At 38.4% G+C, this 20785-nt stretch overlaps 1 protein-coding gene across 1 annotated transcript in view; it reads right to left on the reverse strand.

The window, feature by feature from the left end:
• The window catches only part of zanl (zonadhesin, like), a 33881-nt gene extending 15819 nt beyond the window's left edge, over nt 1-18062 (reverse strand). Inside the window, exons 1-24 of the mRNA XM_053415957.1 lie at nt 17992-18062; nt 17131-17156; nt 16180-16329; nt 15796-16061; nt 14851-14935; nt 14616-14768; nt 13673-13840; nt 13476-13573; nt 13274-13370; nt 12188-13192; nt 11897-12090; nt 11597-11738; nt 11269-11513; nt 10784-10932; nt 10502-10630; nt 8902-9037; nt 8244-8385; nt 5641-5837; nt 5296-5434; nt 5057-5173; nt 4280-4404; nt 3598-3743; nt 1962-2105; nt 659-766 (exon numbers count right to left, since the gene is read on the reverse strand). Coding sequence (XP_053271932.1) covers nt 659-766; nt 1962-2105; nt 3598-3743; nt 4280-4404; nt 5057-5173; nt 5296-5434; nt 5641-5837; nt 8244-8385; nt 8902-9037; nt 10502-10630; nt 10784-10932; nt 11269-11513; nt 11597-11738; nt 11897-12090; nt 12188-13192; nt 13274-13370; nt 13476-13573; nt 13673-13840; nt 14616-14768; nt 14851-14935; nt 15796-16061; nt 16180-16329; nt 17131-17156; nt 17992-18062 — 4232 coding nt within the window. The remainder of the gene's footprint in view (nt 1-658; nt 767-1961; nt 2106-3597; nt 3744-4279; nt 4405-5056; nt 5174-5295; nt 5435-5640; nt 5838-8243; nt 8386-8901; nt 9038-10501; nt 10631-10783; nt 10933-11268; nt 11514-11596; nt 11739-11896; nt 12091-12187; nt 13193-13273; nt 13371-13475; nt 13574-13672; nt 13841-14615; nt 14769-14850; nt 14936-15795; nt 16062-16179; nt 16330-17130; nt 17157-17991) is intronic.
• Between the last annotated feature and the right edge of the window lie 2723 nt (nt 18063-20785).

The raw sequence follows: 20785 nt of genomic DNA on the forward strand, positions 1-20785 counted from the left end.
TTGCAAAAACAAGTATACACTATGGTACACCCCCAGTGCTGACTGCTCATAAAAGGGCGCTTTCTTTCTTCTGATATCGATTCAAGGTGAAAAGCTAAGGTTTATACAATAATATAAACAGATCTGATTAGGAAAGATTTTCCTGAAACCTATGTTAATATATATATATAAATATATATATATATATATATAAATGGACTGTGAATGAATAGTCATCTTAAAACTTCTGAGTTTAACATGAAGAAATTAAAATTGGATAAATTTGTAATTTATGTGATTTCTGAGTTTAACTAGGTTAATGTATGACATAACACCAAGAAATATATACATCCCTTCAAAATAAATGTTTTCTATATCAATGTTTTATTAAAGGGTCAAGCAACCAATACATAAACTATAAATATCTGTCTGCCTGTCTATCTGGGTGTCCTTTGATTATCTAAATTTCAATCATGACCCGTGGGTTTCTGAGGACCCAAACAAATGTAATGTCTACTGTAATAGTTTTGGACGAGCAGCTCTTGAGATTCCTCCATTAAAAATAAAAACTGAACTGCACACTTCATCAGTGCCATCAGTCATGTTTTTGTCACACACACATATTGATGGTTTACAGCTGTAAATAGTAGCAGTTACATTTTTGTTTGAATTTTCTCACCTAAAGGGTCCAGCAGGGTCTTTAATTTTGCCACATTTGTCTGGTTTGACCACCTCAGCCTGTAGTTCTGGATCACAGTCTGGGTCAGGTTTAGTACCTGGAACACACCTGAAGAAAAGACAACAACCAACAGGCTCATTAAATAGTAAAATCAACAACAAGTTCAGTTTCATTTATCCCTAAAAATGATAACACCAACAGTTTAGACAGTTGGTGTTTGGTGATTGAAAACATCTTCCCACATTATATTTGTGCTGATAATATGATATTTTTTGCAAAATAAAATCTGCTGCAATAGTATTATTTGTCATCTTCTGCTGTGGCTCAAATGGCTGTTAGCTGGAGGGAGCTAGAAATGGGACACTTGGCCCAATAATTGGAAATGATATATATGGGTTTCCCTGGAACTCAAGCCCAATGGGCCAACTGCATTGTCTTTGCTTAAACATGCTCATGCTACTTCTTCCTCAAAAATGCTTTTCAATTGAGCTGCTTCCATTTGCTGAGCACAAAGAGATTAGAACCTGCAAAATGCTGCTTGTAACTATGTTAGATATTTGTTTTTATTGATACAGCAGAGAGTTTAGGAACACTTTACATGTAAGTCTGCAAAGAAGACCGTTAACTGCAAATGTAAAAAGCTGAATTCACAAGAAACATCGGCAAACATCACTGTGGTATGAACCTGAAGAGAAAACATTTTGGTCGGAATACACATATCTGAAACTGGAATTATCATCACACACATAGAAAGAACACTTCAAATCAACTGTAAAGGGTCAAATGTAGCTTTTGTCATTTTAGCCAATTAACAATCAGTCAATCGAAAAAAATAATCTACAGATGAATCAGTTATCAAAATAACCATTTCAGTTAGAAAACTCACATTCAAGCGTTTATGCAAAAGTACAACAGGTTAGTGTTTGGCGTATAAGCTCCGACTTAATCACTGCCCCCGATATGATCACATAGATATAATGGGAGTGATGATCCACTACTTGTAACCCCCCGTCGGAGCCTACAGGTGGATGCAGGGGTGGTGGAGGGGCTGAAGCAACCAGTAGCAATACTGACGCACAAGCTGGGCAAGCAAAGGGGGTGATGGGAAATTTCCTCTGCTTAAATAGATCACCGAATAAGGTGGGACTGTATTATAGACGATTGTGGAGAGTGCGATATGTCATGTGGCGTATGTCACAGGATTAGCAAAGCGCAGCTCAAGTTGGCTGCCTGATCGAGTTTGTGAAGTAAATTCTCAGAAATGTTCCGGTTACATTGATAAGATGGATGTGTGCTAACTCACGATTCATCCTCATCCTCTTCAGTCTGCCAGCTGTTTCCGAAGTCATTGGCATTTCCTACCAGAGTGCCATCTGGTTTGGTGAAGTCATTGCCTGGATTGTCATCGTAATCACCACACAGACCACACATCTGGGCATTGTAGGAGCTGAAGGGCCGAATACAAAGATACCAGGGGATTAAAAGAGGAGGAGGGATGTTTTAAGAAGACTTACAGGGACAAATACTGTTTAGCCCTTTAATGGATTTTTAGACACAAATAGTTACAATATAGAAATCTCTGCTCCTATCCATCAGGGCATTATCAATAGAGTCTGCAGAATACAGCCAAAGTATTAGGAATTAGGGATGCTGCAAGGATTTACTAAAAATAACAGATTTGCATGACCTTTAAATTACATCTTGCACAGATTCTCGTCTGATATGTAACAGCATAAACTGATATTAAACTATGATTTTCAACAGTTAAAATCTGATTAATATTTTCTGCAGACCAATATATCTTGGCTGAATTTGAGTAAATGTAATTAAATATTTAATTGGTAACCAGTCCAAATCATTGTGACTTTCTAGTTGTAGATTGATTAATACTTTAGACCCTTTTCAAAACAGGCTTGTTACTTTTTTCTTAATGCGTTTGAGGGCAGTTATTCATAATTTTTATGTTGCAGCATTGAGCCTTGCCTTTACAATATAAATACTGATTTTAAACTGAATGGACAATAATACAGAAAAGACAATTCCTTGCTGTGTATCTATTGGTGCAAATCATGCAAAACATAGACAACAAAGTGTAAAGGGCATATAAAGATAAAACAGACAGGAGAGGGAGACTCAACTGCGGAGATGAGGCACAGCGAATATGTCCATGACAAGGAGTAACAACATGGAAGAAAGTAACATCAGAAATAATGTTGAATACACAAGACGCATATGTACACAACCCTTGCCTTATTAAAATGATACTACATTCCATCGTAGCCTACACATTTTCTCCTAGAAAATGACAAATCACAAATTTTGTTTTGCTTTAACCCCTGTTTGTAGTATATTATTTTTTATATTATTTGAAGTACGAGTGGTTTAATTTAAATTGTCATGTGACAGTCCTAACCGAGGAGTACTTTGTTATTTTTACTTTTTACTTTCATCCTTTGTACTTTCATACATTTTACTTTAGTAATTTTATTTTTAGTGTCCGCACTTCTCCCTGAGTAAAGAATGTGTTCTTTTGCCAAATCTGGAGGCAGACACATCGGCATAAGATGAAAAAGTTTCAACCTGTCTTGAGTCCATTAGGCCAAGGATCTATGCTACACATTATGTAAGATTTCACATAAAGGACTTTTGAAGATCAGAGAAAAGAAAGAAGAAGTAGAATTTCACTTGGTGGAATTTTTAGTGAAACAAGGACAAGATTTTCATTGTAAAAAAGAATCCACAGTTATGCAAAATTAGGCTTGTATGTATTGTGTGAAATTATCTTAAGTGTTAAGATACTTTTCCCTAAACGTTGAACACTGCTGGGAAAAATATAATGAGTTACATTAAGTTACTTAATTCCTACCTTAGTGTTACTGGTTATTACATAGTGTCTGTCTGTGTCGCTTATTACTTCTTAAACAAATCTCTATACCAACCTGGGAACTGAGATCTGGGCGTAATGGTTTCCATCCCAACGCACCCGCAGACCAAAGGGTGTCTGCAGGGTGATGTACTGACCAGCAAGGCTGATAGTCATGAGAGGGGAGGGTGAGTGAGGGAGGGCCACCCGCCGTCCATTTACCTGCCGGAGGGATACAGGACGTATGATATAAAACCCATGTTAAACAATAGCTACAGGTACAGGTAATGTTTGCTACAAATTAAATTAAGAGTGTTGTCAGCTTTTCGAATTTGATACATAACATGTCATATGGCAAGTGGATTAAAAAAAACAGCACACAGGGATTAGGATACTTAGTTGTCTTGAAGGATAAGACGAGAAAACAATGACACTGACAAGACGTGTTTGATCTGTGGAAGGATCAATGAGGATGGATTTGTGTTTCTAGGATTATGGAATAAAGAGAATAAGGAGATAAAATTCAAAGAACAAGGATCATTTCTAATAAAAGGTGATGACATCAAGGGATGAGCGCTTATAGTTGTAATTTCACTAGAGCAGAGGATGATGATGGATATAGAGAGATTGCTACAGATGGTGCGTTTGTTTGTGTGTGTGTATGTGTGTGAGTGTGTGCGTGCGAGCCCAGTCATCCTCTCGTGATAAAGGATAGGTACACTTCCATACACAGACTTCATTGTGTAAATGTTACTGACCAGCGTCTTTCGGGCCTTCATCAGTGTCACAGTAATTCCATTCACAGTGACATAGAGTTTCCTCAGGTACGACACACTTGACAATCCTCTCGCTTCATTCTTCCCCTCCACTGAGAACCAAGGAGCTGCAAAGGTAGCACAAAACCATATTTATAAAGATCAAGTCAAATCCAGCATGGCTTAGGCTCTTCTAGGTTGCCCTACAGTGTAGACTAAACAAGATTTCTCTGACGTGTGCAGTAAAGGCACAACAATTCATTTCACGGTCTTATTTTGGCAGCAGTTCGATTTCATAAACATTATGTCCATAAAAAACATATGCAATTATATGAATGTAAAATGTCCCAAGAGCCCACAAGCCTTTATGATAGATGCCAAATTTCTCAGATAAGTCAGAGTAATGACTACAGAAATATGACAAAATACAGTTGGTGGGTAGTAATTGAAAACATCAGCCACATTGTATTTCTGATCTGATAATACATAAGTTTTAGCACTTGTGCTTGTAATATTATTTGTCATTTTCTATGGTTATTTGAATTGATCATTTACCCGTAGTTGTACATCAAACTTAAGTGACCATTTGAAGTACACCTGCGTGTATCATCATATTCAGAACTTTGCAATAATTACAGGAGGTTGCATTTGGGGGATAACCAGAATATTTGCTGTGCTTGTGTATGTTTGATTCTTTGGTGAATATTGGGTGAGTCTCAGGGACTGAAGGAAATAGTGTTCAAAAGACGCTGAGGTGCAATGAAAGGAACATGTCACTACCTGTCTTGTTCTTGCATGTTCTGGCCAATGTGTAGGTACATGTTCCCATAAAGCTGTAGAACTTCTTATCAAATGTGTTGTAATGAGGATCTCCAGAGACTACACAATCCTGAGAGCCTGACAGGGAGAGACAAAACAAACTGAGCATTAGACTACAACACCGATTCAGCTTTCAGCTAACACTGTATCCCCAACATCCATTTAACACATGTGTATAAGGACAATAGTTTTAAACGTACCAGTGGGATAGCAGCCCAACTCGCCATCTTGGAGTTTACACTCATTCATTGGGGGGCATTCAGAGGTCACACAGGTGATATTTGGAGTATCACACCTACATTTCCGCGTACAGTCCTCCACATAAAACTCCTCTCCAGGCTGAGACAATCACAAATTGAAACTGTGTTAGCAGGAGGAGGCTTAAATCAAAGGTTGTCAATTAGCAATGATAAATATAATTTGTCCGGTATGGTAAAGGCTAAGCGGGCCACTTTGTGTTTTTAATATTGCAAATGTGTATTTAGGAAAAGGGACACATCCACATACAAATGCACATGCACAAGCACAAGCCCTTCACTGTGTACCTCATAATACTGGTCGTTGGTGTCTTTGCAGCCACATGCATTATTTTTGACACATTTTCCTGCACTCAGGACATAGCCAGGATCACACACACAGGCTTCAGAGCAGGGCCCATCACAGGACGGAGGCTTCCCAGAACACGTCTCCTGACAGGGATCTGCACAGGGCTCATAGTGGCTGTTGGGGGGGCAACTCAGGGCTAGAGGGTTGATTGGAGATTGAAGTCAGTGAGCAGATAGGAATATAGGAATACAGCAGTTTTTCCTTGATGGCAGTAAAACTTTCATCCACAGAGTTAATTGTTTTGGTTTGTTTGCAAAGGTGCTGAGAGGCACCCAACAATTGGAGATGAATTAACTTACTATTTCTACACTGACTGGTATTCATTGAAGGATAAACAAACTGTTCTTCAATACGCATATTAGACAGGAACCAAACCCCTTCTGCATGTGTGATATATTTACAGCGGACTAAGCTGGTCTGAGGAGCAGAGGCATTTAAAAAAAAAAATTTAAGTATCATATTATGTTGTTCTCTAATCTGTTTTCCAATGAGTATTGTTTGCCTTTTCATTATCTGCTTACTTTGGTTATTATTATTACTATTATTAGTAGTATGAGTTAGATGGCTGTCAGACAATTATTTGCTCATCACTCCCATCATATCTGTGTAATCATATGGGGGAGTGATTAAGTTCGAGCCTAGACGCCAAACGCTAAACCTGTTCTACAGCTGCAATAAATGTTTGAGGTGAGTTGTCTGTCGTAAATGTTATAGTCAGAGTTGGAGAGGCTTAGTAAAATAACTTGGTTGCATTTTAGACAGGCCCTTATTTGGTGCAAATATGGCTTTAAAATCCCTAACCGAGAAAAAGTTAATGCTGACATCTCCTGGTACACCTTCTTATCGCAACACCATAAAATCAAATGAAAAAAGTATCATAACAAAGTGATTAGATTGATATCACACCCTGCACATTCCAGACTAATTTACATTAATATGTTACTTGCATATAAAATTGTCATAAATATGGTACTTAAACACTACAAATAATCTGAGTGGGAAACTCAGCCCTCTTTCACCCTTTGTGAAACCGCAGGAACCTTAGAGTCATTTTTGACTCTGCATTAAATTTGACAAACAAAACTCTGTTGTGACAGGTATCTATTTCAAAAGTTGAGCCTGAGCAAAGGCAAAAGCCTTTCTTTCATTCGAAGATTGTGAGAAAGTTATCCATGCTTTTACTTCCTGTCAGTCATTGTTCCCTGTCATGCCTGCTATATGTGCAAAACACTGCTGCAAGGTTGCTGACTAGCTTCCAAAAGCATGAGCATATATCCCCTGTACTTGCCTTCTACCATAGCTCCCTCTCAGTTTTAGAGTTCATTTTAAAATGGTGCTATTTATTTATTAAGCTCTTAATGAATAGGCTCCTTCCTATCTGTCTGAAGTTTTAATTAACTATAATTGACCAACAAGTCTTTGCTGGTCGCAGCTAGGGCTCGTCGGAAACTCAGTGTCGACCAGTTTGTGGAACATGGAACTGCCGTCTCCATCAAGACATTCAGAAGACAGCTCAAGACTCACCTCTTCCCTTTGGCATTTTTTTTCCGCCTTGAACTCTGCCTGTATGTGATTGTATGTGTTTGTTGCTTAAAAAATGTTAAAAGCTGTCCTGGCTCCTAAATGGTGGAATGAACTCCCCACTGGCATCATGACAGCAGAAAGTCTACACATCCTCCACCGCAGGCTAAAAACATATCTCTTTATACTACACCTTGATTCAGAAAATGATGATAATAACCAATACAAAAAATTAAAATAAGTTTAGTTGCACTTACAAGACGCACTTGTGGTTTGACTTTTGAAATGAATGTACTTACATGATTTTTGCGGTTCTAGGTTTGTACCCTCATAGTTAAATGCACTTATTGTAAGTTGCTTTGGATAAAGCATCAGCTAAATGAATTGTAATGTAAAAATGTGCTGTATAAATAAATTGACTTGACTTGACTAAGTAGTATTAATGAGCTATGTCTCTGTTGTATTGTTTTTAGTCACTGTCTTGTTTTTCTGTTTTTATCTTGTAATGTGTTAAAGTAAATTCTAGAGGACAATGATGGTAATAACACTACAGTCTTTAATGTGTTTTATCCTCAGTGAGTTTTAATGTATGCAATAACTGCAGAGCGGTACATGTTTTTCCCATCTTAATAAAAATTCAATGAATCAAGCATTTTGGGGGTTTCAGTAATAAGATTTCTGTCTTTTTTCACAGGAGTCTTAGAGTCATCTCCTATGTTATTGGGTTGTTTAGATTTTTTAGTTGAACTGATTTAATCCTTATTAAATAGATGTATAAGTATAATTTTTCTTTTTAAAAAGTACTGACGCAAAAGCTGCAGCTGAAGGACTGTGTTTATTTGCAATCCGTCCAATCCTATTCTTCCGAATGCCTAAAATATCCTTGCCCTTTCTTATAAAGAAAAAGTGCTGCACAAAAATGCATTAATTCTTGTGTAAATTGGTAAATGTCAAGAGCTTTACTGTAAAGGGCTTTGAGTGGACTAGAATAAACAAACATATCCATTCATTTAATACTCACGACAAAAGGTTTCATTCCTCCAGGGTCCAATGTTGACTCCCCGGTCCTGGCATTCATTGACGTAGGCTTCAATTGCTTCACACAGAATGGGCTTGGCTCCATCCAGCTCACACAGGTCAAAGACACAGTCTTTAAAATAACTCTAAAGGCACATGAAGCTTTGAGTTAATTCTGTTTCCCCATTTTATCTTAGAAATGTAATCCGTCAATTTTGTGACTTTACAATAATTTGTGTTGCAGAAGGTTGAGCCAAGGATCGCCATTCATTTCATTTGTAATAACTTATGGTATGCCATTAGTGACTGGTCCATTCTGAATTAAATGCAATAATCTTTATCAAGAGTTTTGTACCAGGGTATCTACATTTTTCTTGTTTAATTTATATAACACTAATCCACTTTGCTAGTTGTTAGTTAGGTGGATTTCCTGTGGTTGGAATAAAAGAAAATGTAATTGTTGCTTGCTTTGGTCCACAGAGGGATACCATCTCAAACTGAGCACTAGAAAATCTCTTTTCTATTTTAATGAAATTAGTCTTCTTGTTTTTTTATCATATATGTACAATATATTTCTCAAAACATCATCAGAGGGAAAAACTTCACATCTGTGTGTGCTGCATATGTTTGTGCATTTGTGGTGTGAATGAGTGTGCAGTTACATTGGGGATGACTCTGGGGTGGCACACAGCAAAAGGACCGTCTGTGTCCAGCAGGATGCCACAGTATGTAGAGCTCTCATATTGCTCCTGCTCTTCATCACACCCTGGAATTGTGGTGTTGGGTTCCTTATTACACCTGTTAACCCAGACAGTCTGTTAGAGAAGCTCTGTGTCTAGTTCGTTAGTAATGGATGCTCACCAAAATGCTTTTTATTGAGAACCGTTATGATGTTTGGACTTGGATCTGTGAAGTTTCTCAATTATCCAGGTCATGGTATCTTCAGTCGTACATAGGCAACTGGACTTGCTTAAGTTTCTTGAAGATGATTCACCTCTCATCCAAGAGGCTTCTCTACTTTGAAGTGAGTGGGAGCTTCGTCCGTTAGAAATGAAGTTGCCATTTGTACACTTCTAAATTGTACAATATTTATGTGACGAAAGCCCTAAGTAACTTGCCTTAGAATTTAACTTTCTTTGTTCGCCTGTCACTTAATGGGAGAAGAGATAAGCATGAAGGGGGAGTTGGAAATCCCAGAAAACATTATCATTGGACACAAAATTAGTAAATGACCATGACTGCAGAATCAAACTGTTTGAATGGTATTACTGGGAGAACGAAAGGAAGATATTTTTAGCACATAACATGAAATAAATGGTTTTGTTTTTATATAGTGCTTTTCTAGTGTGATGATGACAACTCAAAGCTCTAGTGCTTGCTGCCGGCTAGAGAGAGACATTTTATAAAAGCTGCATCTGTATAACATGATCCAGGTTTGCGAAAGAGAGAGACTGTGCCAATTGAGAGAGAGAGAGAGAGAGAGAGAGAGAGAGAGAGAGAGAGAGAGAGAGAGAGAGAGAGAGAGAGAGAGAGAGAGAGAGAGAGAGAAACTGTTCCAGCCTCCTTTCGGGTCACCTGGTAACATCCTGTAACCATCCGGGGGATTTTATTTTGAAAATCCAGCCTCCTTCAGGCTTGCTGGTAAGGTGTTATTACCTTCCAGGACTTTTATTTTGAAGATCCAGCCTCCTTCAGGCTTCCTGGTAAGGTCATAGTACAATCCAGGGTTTTATTTTAATATCCACCCTCTATTCAGGCTTCCTGGTAACTTTCTGTAACTATCTGGGGGCCCCTTTTTGAAAATCCAGGCCCCTTTTGTGTTTCCTGGTAAATCCCTATAACAATCTTGGGGCTTTATTTTCAAAATCCAGCCTCTAAATCTGTTCAGGTCCGGGCTATGATAAAGTGTGAGCAGTTTGGAGTCAAATGGACAATGCACAGTGGAGTTACAACAACTTCATTGAGCCACGCTGATCAGTAGGTGGCGCTACGACCCTGGGCCGCTGTGACTATTAAAGTATACTTGCATATAGAACTCTTCAGGGAAGGTTCCTTATCACAAAAATGAAGTTTGACAGTAATTAGAGCAGAAACATGGAAGTTACAGCTACTTGAAGCCTCTTGGCGAGTCATCAAGATTCCCCGCCATGCCAATCACTGTGGCACCACTAGACATAATCAACTATTAACCCAGACATTCAAACTGGGACATTTAGCTCCAGTAAAATTATTAATGTATGCTTCTATCCTTGTAATACTCACTCTGGGTCAATGTTCCAGCTGTGTCCAAAGGAATTGACATTGTCGGTCAATGATCCATTTGGCTTACGGAAGTCATCTTTGGCATCTCCATTATAATCTCCACACAGTCCACACAGTTTATTCTGAAAGCTATAGATTACAAGAAAACCGTGAAGGCAACAATTCATTTAAAACTGTAATTTGCTATTTCTCAACCATTGTTTGTCAATTCAACCAAGCATTTGTATTTTCATTGATTATCCATTCATTTAGAAACATCCATTAACAAAAGGATTCACTCACTCTTTGATCACTTTGATGTCCATGAAGTGATTTCCATCATAGCGAACGGTCACACCAAAGTTTAAGGACACAGTGTAATGCTTTCCTGACTTGAACACAGACACTCCAGGGGCCGGACTCAGAGGCAGATTTACATTGGTCCCATTCACCTGTAAAGGGAAAGCATTCATGAATTTCCTAATGAGCGATTAATGAGGAAAAATTTAGGAGCATTTGTTTTTTGTGTACAGAATTTACACTTACGAATTATACTCCAATGATATCAGTAACTGGAGAGGTATTGTTGATGGGTTTATATAACAGTAGTGACTGTTGTCACACTATTGTTTTCAATATGAGGGTTAAGGGCAGAGGATGTCACATCTTGTTAAAGCACTTGAGACAAATTGTGCTTTGTGAATATGGGCTATACAAATAAAATTTGATTTATTGATTGATTGAATATATGATCCTATTTAAGAGTGCTAGTTCCTCTCATTTCTTACCTGCACAGTGCCCCCTTTGAGAATGGAAATCTTCACCATGTACACATATACATGTACGGCCTTTACATAGGAGATGGTGGGTGAATTATAGCGATTTTCATTGTCAGCATGGACCTCAAAGTATGGCAGAGCTGTTTTGTTGCAGGGTTTGGACATCAGATAGCTGCAGTTGCCCATGAAGTTGTATTTTCTTTTGTCAAATGTGGTGTAGTGTGGATCACCAGATGCAATGCATGTGGATGTAGCTAAAGGAATAAAAAATAAGAAACTTGGATGACACATTTCAAGCTGTAAGCACCAAGTACTGTAGCAATTTCAGAGGCATTACCTTTGGGATAGCAGCTTGCAACGCCATCAATGTTGCGACACTCTTCACTTGGGTCACAGGAGTTATCAACACATTGTAAAGTATAGTTCCCTGCACAGCGACACAGCTGTGAGCAGCCATCTCCAAATATGATCTCGCCAGGCTAAAACAAAATTGAATGAAGGATCAACATTAGTGATGTGAACTGTATCACTAAAGTTACATTGTACAACCTTCTTGATTACTATTTATTACTTGGTCATTAAATCTTTTAAGCCTAAAATGCACAAGCATATTGTTATATAAACTCCAACTTATAACCTCATAGTAGTTATTCTTGTCATCCAGACAGCCACATTTCTCCAGTGGCACACAGCGCCGTCCCTTGAAGACAAACCCTGGTTTGCAGAAGCAGCCGCTGATACAGGATCCAGAACAGTTGGTGGAGGGCTCACTACAAGTGGGGATACAAGATGGGCCACATTCTATATACTCTGCATCAGGTGGGCATGGGTCTGTACAGAAGAAAGAAAATTAATGGGTTGCTCGACAAGAAAGATTGAAACAAACAAACAAGTTTCATTGGAAAACTTTCAAAAAGACATGTCATACTTGGTGGCTTTGTAGTTGGTTTTGGTGTAGTTGGTCCTGGAGTTGTTGGTTTTTGTGTAGTTGGTCCTGGAGTTGTTGGTTTTTGTGTAGTTGGTCCTGGAGTTGTTGGTTTTGGTGTACTTGGTCCTGGAGTTGTAGGTTTTGGTGTAGTTGGCCCTGGAATTGTTGGTTTTGCTGTAGTTGGTCCTATAGTTGTTGGTTTTGCCGTAGTTGGTCCTGGAGTTGTAGGTTTTAGTGTAGTTATTCCCGGAGTTGTTGGTTTTGGTGTAGTGGGTCCAGGAGTTGCTGGTTTTGGTGTAGTTAGTCCTGGAGTTGTTGGTTTAGGTGTAGTTGGCCCTGGAGTTGTTGGTTTTGGTGTAGTGGGTCCAGGAGTTGCTGGTTTTGGTGTAGTTAGTCCTGGAGTTGTTGGTTTAGGTGTAGTTGGCCCTGGAGTTGTTGGTTTTGGTGTAGTGGGTCCTGGAGTTGTTGGTTTAGGTGTAGTTGGCCCTGGAGTTGTTGGTTTTGGTGTAGTGGGTCCAGGAGTTGCTGGCTTTGGTGTAGTTAGTCCTGGAGTTGTTGGTTTAGGTGTAGTTGGCCCTGGAGTTGTTGGTTTTGGTGTAGTGGGTCCAGGAGTTGCTGGCTTTGGTGTAGTTAGTCCTGGAGTTGTTGGTTTAGGTGTAGTTGGCCCTGGAGTTGTTGGTTTTGGTGTAGTGGGTCCAGGAGTTTCTGGTTTTGGTGTAGTTAGTCCTGGAGTTGTTGGTTTAGGTGTAGTTATTCCTGGAGTTGTAGGTTTGTGCGTAGTGGGTCCAGGAGTTGTTGCTTTTGGTGTAGTTAGTCCTGGAGTTGTTGGTTTTGGTGTAGTGGGTCCAGGAGTTGCTGGTTTTGGTGTAGTTAGTCCTGGAGTTGTTGGTTTAGGTGTAGTTGGTCTTACAGTTGTTGGTTTTGCCGTAGTTGGTCCTGGAGTTGTAGGTTTTGGCGTAGTTGGTCCTGGAGTTGTTACTGGTGGAAGAGGAGTTGTTGGCTGAGCTATAAATGAGAAAATAAATATATATTTGAAAAAAACTGTTGAACAATTTGTTTCTGGTGGTGCCGAGAGTAACTTGAATTATCTGGTCAGTTTCTCACCTTTGCAGGCCATGATACACACTGCATCAATGGCAATATCTGTCTCAGGAGTTTCTCCATAGGTCCCCACAATTACAAACTGGAATACAAGTACAAAAAATGTATTAATTTATTATTTAGTTGGTGTAAACCTGTGTGGACAAAAATACAGATATAATGAGACAAACTTAGTACTAATATTAACCTGAATAGCAGCAGTTCCCAGGTATTGGACTTCTGCAGGCTTCCAGCCTTGACCCTGGTTGCCCGTCCTGGTAAAAAGACTTGGTCCAAGATGTCCCTCTGTGTATTTAGAAAAACTAATTTAAGCCCAACATTTTTTTTCATGCTATCTTTTTTTTATTTCTTTCTATGCAAATAATGATAAATGTTGTATTTTACTTTCGGTGATGGTGTGGACACTGAGCTGCATGGTGGTGCTTGTGCCATAAAGGTAGTAGTGGAAGAAGAGTTCCAAACATCCTGAGTTGGGGGTCAATAGAGGACTTCTGATCTGCGAACTGACTTGAGGGATGGCCGCGAAAGAATCCATCAACATGTAGGCACCAGCTACAAATTGAATGTTAAAAAAATAAATACAATTCAGAATAAAACAACAAAATAAAAAGATTGCAATAATGTACGTACAATACATTGAACAACCAAAGGGCAAAAATTGAGAATGCTAATTTAACCTTCTTTTTTTTGTTCAGATGTCTTATTCTATGTATTAACGGCAGAAAGTAACACATCACAATTACATTTTTGCCCAACTTAATTTTAGTACAAGAGGGTTATGAGACTAGAATTACCGCCAAATGCTTGAGGGCGTTTACAGTTTTTCATATTACAGGAAAAAATTCTCACAATCTCCCCTTCTGTTCTGTTTGAATAATGGAAAGAAATATGTTTTGCAAAACATATTTACCATCCCCTATGTTCATATATAAACTACCTGTAATTGCTAAGCAAATACCGATGATGACAGTGAAAACAAAGCAATTGTCAATATCAAGGTTTTGTTTAAGTTCATTGCAAATTTTAAACAATTCCAAAATCAAGTGTTTGAATCCAAGTGATGTAATGAAGATACTCCCTAGAGACATTCCAGAGATATTAAGGTATTTAATTCATGAGATTGAAATGAACGGACCGATAATCTGAAAATATGTTGCGTGTGGTCACACCTCCTGCGTTCGACAAGACATAAATACAAATTAAAAATTCTGTACTTTAGTCTTCAATGACTGCTGCTGTTCTGGAGTATTTAAAAAAAAAATGGGTGTGCAGACTGCGCTACTTCCTTACAATGATTTCCAAACAGACTTATAAAAGAACCCCTTACTTCCAGGTTTGGAGAAGTCATCATCAGGTCCGGTGCCAGGAGTGTCGGTTTGTCCAATCCACTGCTCAAAGCCAAACACATCATTATTCTCAGTTAGTGTTGTCCACCCACACAGGTCATCAAGAGAGTCGAAATCGCAGCCAGAAACACAAGCTGTGGACAAAACGATCAATCAGTGAGACAGAAATATTTGTTTTGTGTGCATGTGTGTGTGTGTGCGTGCTTGAAAACTCACAGGGACATGCTCCTTCAGTTATGACAATGTTGTCCAAAGCCGAATCACAGGAAGAGGAGAAGCCTCTCTGAGCTTCTAATACGATCTAGAGAAACAGAGAGAAAATAAATCAGCCTATAGACACATGATTAATGCTCATAGTCCCTTCTCTGTGTGGAAGGAGCACCTTGAACATGCCTTCCTTCACATATTCTGTTTGCCCGTTTTGGGGAAATATGGAAATTGTTTAAAATTTGCACTACACTTAGATGAAACCTTGACTATTGTCAATTGCTTTGTTGTCATACTGTTGTAATAGGTATTATCAATAGCAATAACAAGTATTTCTATATATGAACAAAAGGTATGGTAAAAGTTGTTATATTCCACTCTTCTAGTCTAACCCTAGCCCTAGACTAAGGAGACTGGGATCAAACCACACGTTAATTGTGTATTGGACAGGCATTACAGTGGATGTCGAAAAGGTTTTTGTTATTCTGTAGATGTATCTCAATGTTTAAATTCTGACCATGGAATTTTTATTTTATACCAATGTTAGAATATAATGAAAAAGCAACGGTTAGCATGAAAATTAATGCTAAAAGTTGTTTCCCTCCAATTCTCCAAATTATTTTGGAAAATAAAACAATTCAGTTTCTGTCAAAGCACTGCAGATGGGTGATTCTCGATGTAAGCAAAACTGCAGACAATTAAATATAGGAAAAGTAAATATCTTTTTAAGGTGATGAAATGATAAACAGTTTCAGACTTAAATGAAGTGCATCTGTCTGTAGACTGTATGCTATTTAGATATATAACATTTTATACCTAACTATATAATGTTTCAACAATTTCTTCTTCTCGGCCAAATAACCTTACAGTTATTAGTTGCCCCCTTTGCCACCGTCAGCTATACTGTAAGTATCCATTCTTTATTTTTAAAGCAACATCTAAAATGACACTTACAGTGACGCTCTGACTACCAGGTTTGGGCACAGTGATGGAGCCCTTCAGCCAAGAAGGACTCTGGAGTCCAGTTTTTTTCCAGACCTCTTCCTCTGCATTGAGGCTCTTGACCAGAACCCTTAACACATTCTGATCATCTGAGCCGTACATGTAGTATCGAAACTGGACACAGATCTGAGATGCCGATGATGAGAGGGCTGGGCTCAGCAGACGAGCTTTCTGCCCATTTGCCACATTGTCACACTCATGGTAGATAAAGAATCCATCTGCAGACAGAAATAGACAGCATCTGTGCCGAAATTCACCTTAATCATGGCCTGAGAGTCAATAAAGTAATTGTACAGAAAGGAAATATTTGTTTTAAACCAGAAGTTCAGGACTGACTTCCATCAGGGTAGTCTCCGCTTGGTCCGGTTCCCTCTGTTGGTGTTTGACCTTTATGTCGGGTCCAGTCACTATTGTCTGCGGTGTCCTGTATGAAGCTGCAGAATGGGTGACTGTTCTGGTTAAAGTCACAGGAAGTCAGCACTTCAGCTGGAGGAACACAAACACAACACACAGACACAAGACAAATGGATATTACAGGCTTAGGGGTGAAGAGCAGCAATTCCATGTCATGTCAATGCAATATCATGTCATCTACCACCCAAATAATTGTGGGTTATTGTGTTGTGAAAGTGATATATGTAAAGTGTGTACATCTGTGATATGGGGCTTGGTCAGAGTGCACCCTTCCAATATATTCAGGAACCTGAAACAGATTTATAGCTGTATCTATATCTACATCTACATTTCTTGCTGTCTCTCTGTATATACATATATGTATATATAATCTGTGTGTTTATATATGTATATATAAACACACAGATAGCAAATTGTGAAAGTGTTTGTTTATCATGGAGAGTGAAGATAAGAGCTGTACAGAGGTAAAGTCCACATCATCTCAATGACAATGTTATAGAAAAAGTGCATTCCAAGCTTAAATCAAATAGTTAACTTAACTATTAAATTAGTCAGCCATTTAATAAGTGTGTATAGGTCTTTAACTTATTTGTTTTTAAACTGTTTTGCCTATTGTATTCCAAAGGGTTTGATTTGTGGACTCATCTTAAGCTTAATGGATGGCTTTCATTTTGGTTTTATCTTCTCTTATTGTTGTTTTATTGGTTCTTTATTAACTTTAATACTGTTTTTATCGTCTCTTATTGTACACCACTTTGGTCAACTATGGGTGTTTAAAATGTGCATTAGAAATTAATTTGATTTTTGATTTTGGTTTGATATGAACGTGTTTTGAAGATTGAAACAATTAATTGGATGATCAACACAACCTACCATCTTCTCTTTGTGTGTTCTGCAGACTGTAAAAGATAAGAAGACATAGGACAATATTCAAGTTAAAGGTGAGTTCAAAGTTATAGTAAGGTGCAGACACGTAAAATGGCCATGAAAACAAATGGTAAACAAACTGTTATAAATACTTATCTAGTCTATCTAACCAAGGCCACATACTATTTCACATTGTGACCCTGTAACCTTTCTCTAAAAGTAAGTACAGTTAAGATTTATCTAGTCTTAATAACCACTAAAAGTGATTTTCACTACACGCTACATTCACAAATTTACAAAGCACTTCTCTATGCATTGCTTTTTGTGTTACACATAATTCACATTATGACATGACAGTGATTAGTGATCAGTGTCTTGCTTAAGGGCACATCGGCATGCATACTGGAGGAGCAGGGATCAAACAATCAACCTTTTGGTTCATAGATAAGCTGCTCATCGTCCTGAGCCACATGTTGCTCAAATTTAGACATCGATATCTAAATATAACCATGGTTGAATATATTTGAAAAAGTTTAAGAATCGAGTTAAGTCCAGAGTATAAGAATATAAATTAAAAATGGAACATAAAGTGTAGATTTAACTGAACTACTGTTAGATGACATACAAATGAATGATATTACGTAATTAAAAAATATGTGATCCTGTGTTTACTAATCAAGACCAAATACTACATCAGATTGTGACCCTGTAACCTTTCTCTAAAAGTAAGTACAGTTAAGTCTCCAGAAACTAAAACATTTTGATATTATGAAAATGTCTAAGAAATAGTTTACATAATTAGATTTGTTTTAAATTATGAATTAATTTAGAATCTATTTATTATACCATCCTAGTGGACTGACTCACCTGTGCTGTGCCCAGCCTGCTCTGCAGCCACACATCCATAGGAGCAAAATTTGAAATTGTAAAGTGTCCATGGCTAACCATTAGTTAGATCAGAAAAGACAGCAGAGACAAGAACAGAGCTCTATATAGAGGGCTCGGATGGGTCAGGGGAGTGCTGTGTGGAAAAAGGGTGGGTGGGTGGGGTGGATGCTGAATTGCTGCATTACTTGATGTTGCAAAATGTGTAAATGAGTAACTATGAGTGATAGGGACAGGGAGTATTCTCTTTGGGTGTGACTTTGTGGATGTATATCTGAGCCTGTGTGTGTGTGTGTATGTGCTTTCTGACCTCTTGGCAGTTCACAGGCTGGGTGGGGATGCCCATCAAACACTAAATTATGAATAAAAACTTGTACTTTAAGACATAATAAAGTTTATTGTGTTATAAACAGAATACTTTGATCACATGGACACACCTTTTCAGCATGAATTGTACATTGAAAAGGGTTTCCCGTAATCATTAAAAAACAATATTACCATCTGACTAAACATACAGTGACTCAGGCCTTTTATCAGGCATCCATACCTTCTGAAGACAAGCGAAGGCATATCACACACAAGCATGACCTGACAGCCCCTACTGCCATTCTCTATTAGGCACAGTTGACCTACTACAGCCTAGCAGGGCTAGTTTAAATGATCCTTATACACAATGACTGGACAAAAACATCTGTTGACATACATTTTTTTGTTGGGATAAATTTGGCCAAAATGTGGTCGTTCAAAATCAAAATATGACCATCAGTCCAGGCAAAAATGCCTCCCAAAGCAAATAAGATATGTAACAGCTGAGCTCCGCTATTTAGAATGTCCAGTAATATATAATTAAATAAATAACTCCTACATGTGGTTCATTAAGACATTTACATTATTTAGCCTCAGCTTGTTTGATTTATTTGTTTGTCAACATCAGCGACCTGAGCAACGGGTGAAGACAGGTGAGCTATGATGTCAAAGACAGGTGAACCATGTGTACCCAAAAAAGTGTTAAATGTCATCTGTTTACCATTTACATCCAACCACATATTCACTTCTATGGTAGCAGATGGAACATGGAGCAAACTAAAAAGACAAAATTCACATCATATAAGTTTTTCTCTAATAAGGTTTGTGTCATTTTAGGTAGTTTTTATTCTTATGTATATGTTATTATAGGTGTGGTTGCTATTTTTAATTACTTTTTCAATGTGTGTCATGTGTCCTCTGACATTCTAGACATTCCGGGCCGGCTGATCGTAGTGGGAATGACGGATCCTTTGTCGCGTTGGAGTGAGATAATGGTGGTGGACCACGACCGAGGTGGCAGCTGATGATGGATCATAACTGGCGGCAGTGGACAATGAATCTGGACTATAGTGGATCCAATCTTGATGATGGATCATGATCTTGCTGGCTGCTGACCATAGACTATGATTGCAGCAGGACTGCTTGATATATAGTATTGAAGTTATCATTCAAAATGTTTACCCTCATCAATGCTGCTAAAAACTTTAATCTAGATGATGTTTTCCTACACTTGACATCTATTGCACGTCTGTCCGTCCTGGGAGAGGGATCCCTCACATGTGTCTCTCTCTGAGGTTTCTACGTATTTTTACCCTGTTAGAAGTTTTTTTGTAGTTTTTCCTTACTCTTGCTGACGGCTAAGGACAGAAGATGTCTCACCATGTTAAAGCCCTATGAGACAAATTGTGATTTGTGAATATGGGCTATACAAATAAAATTTGATTGATTGATTGATTGATTGATTGATTGACATATAGCAGCATAACTAGGAGCAGGTCTAAGACAAGCCTGGACCGGCTCAAACTATAAGCTTTTTTCGTAAAAGAAGGTTTTCAGCCTACTCTTAAACCTAAAGATGGTGTTTGCCCCCCCGAACTGAAAGTGGGAGATGATTCCATTGGAGAGGAGCTTGATAGATGAAAGCTCTGGTTCACACTCTACTTTAGAGACTTTAAGGACGACATGTAACCCTGAATTCTGGGAGCGCAGTGCTCTAGTGGGTTGATAAGGTACTATCAGCTCTTTGAAGTATAATGGTACCATGTTATTAAGGGCCTCGAAGTGAGAGGGAGAATTTTAAATTCTATTCTAGATTTAACTGGAAGCCAGTGTAGTGAAGCTGATACAGGAGAAATGTGGTCCCTTTTCATGGTTCTTATCAGGACACGTGCTGCAGCAATTTGGACAAGCTGCAGAGTCTTTAACGACTTACTGCTGGAGCCTGATAATAAGGAATTACACTAATCAAGTCTGGATATAACAAAGGCGTTGACTTGTCATCAGACATGACGCCTGATGACTGGTAAGTGAATGAGACTGTCAGCTCTTTTGACCTGCGCAGTGGACTCACACGTCTAGCTGATATGGAAGCATCCCCATTGTCTCCCTATTAGGTCCACTTAACCTTTGTGTCGTGTTCGTTTCTCCCCCCTTACTTTGGTGCTCCCGGTCAAATTTGACCGGCCTGTTTTAACTGCCCTTACATTAACACAAAAACCATTGATCGTCACCAAATTGTATTTAACTCCCTTTTAACCTGTAAACAATGTCTCAGACTACTGGTTACATGAATAACTGCAGTGAATAGACACAGAAATTGAAAGTTGTATTCCAAAATTTACATTTATTGTAGAAAAATCAAAACAGAGACCAAATTCACAGAACATCAGAACATCAACATGAACACATTGTGTGTGTGTGTGTGTGTGTGTGTGTGTGTGTGTGTGTGTGTGTGTGTGTGTGTGTGTGT

Source organism: Pleuronectes platessa, chromosome 23 (genome assembly GCF_947347685.1).
Source record: "Pleuronectes platessa chromosome 23, fPlePla1.1, whole genome shotgun sequence".
NCBI lineage: Eukaryota > Metazoa > Chordata > Actinopteri > Pleuronectiformes > Pleuronectidae > Pleuronectes > Pleuronectes platessa.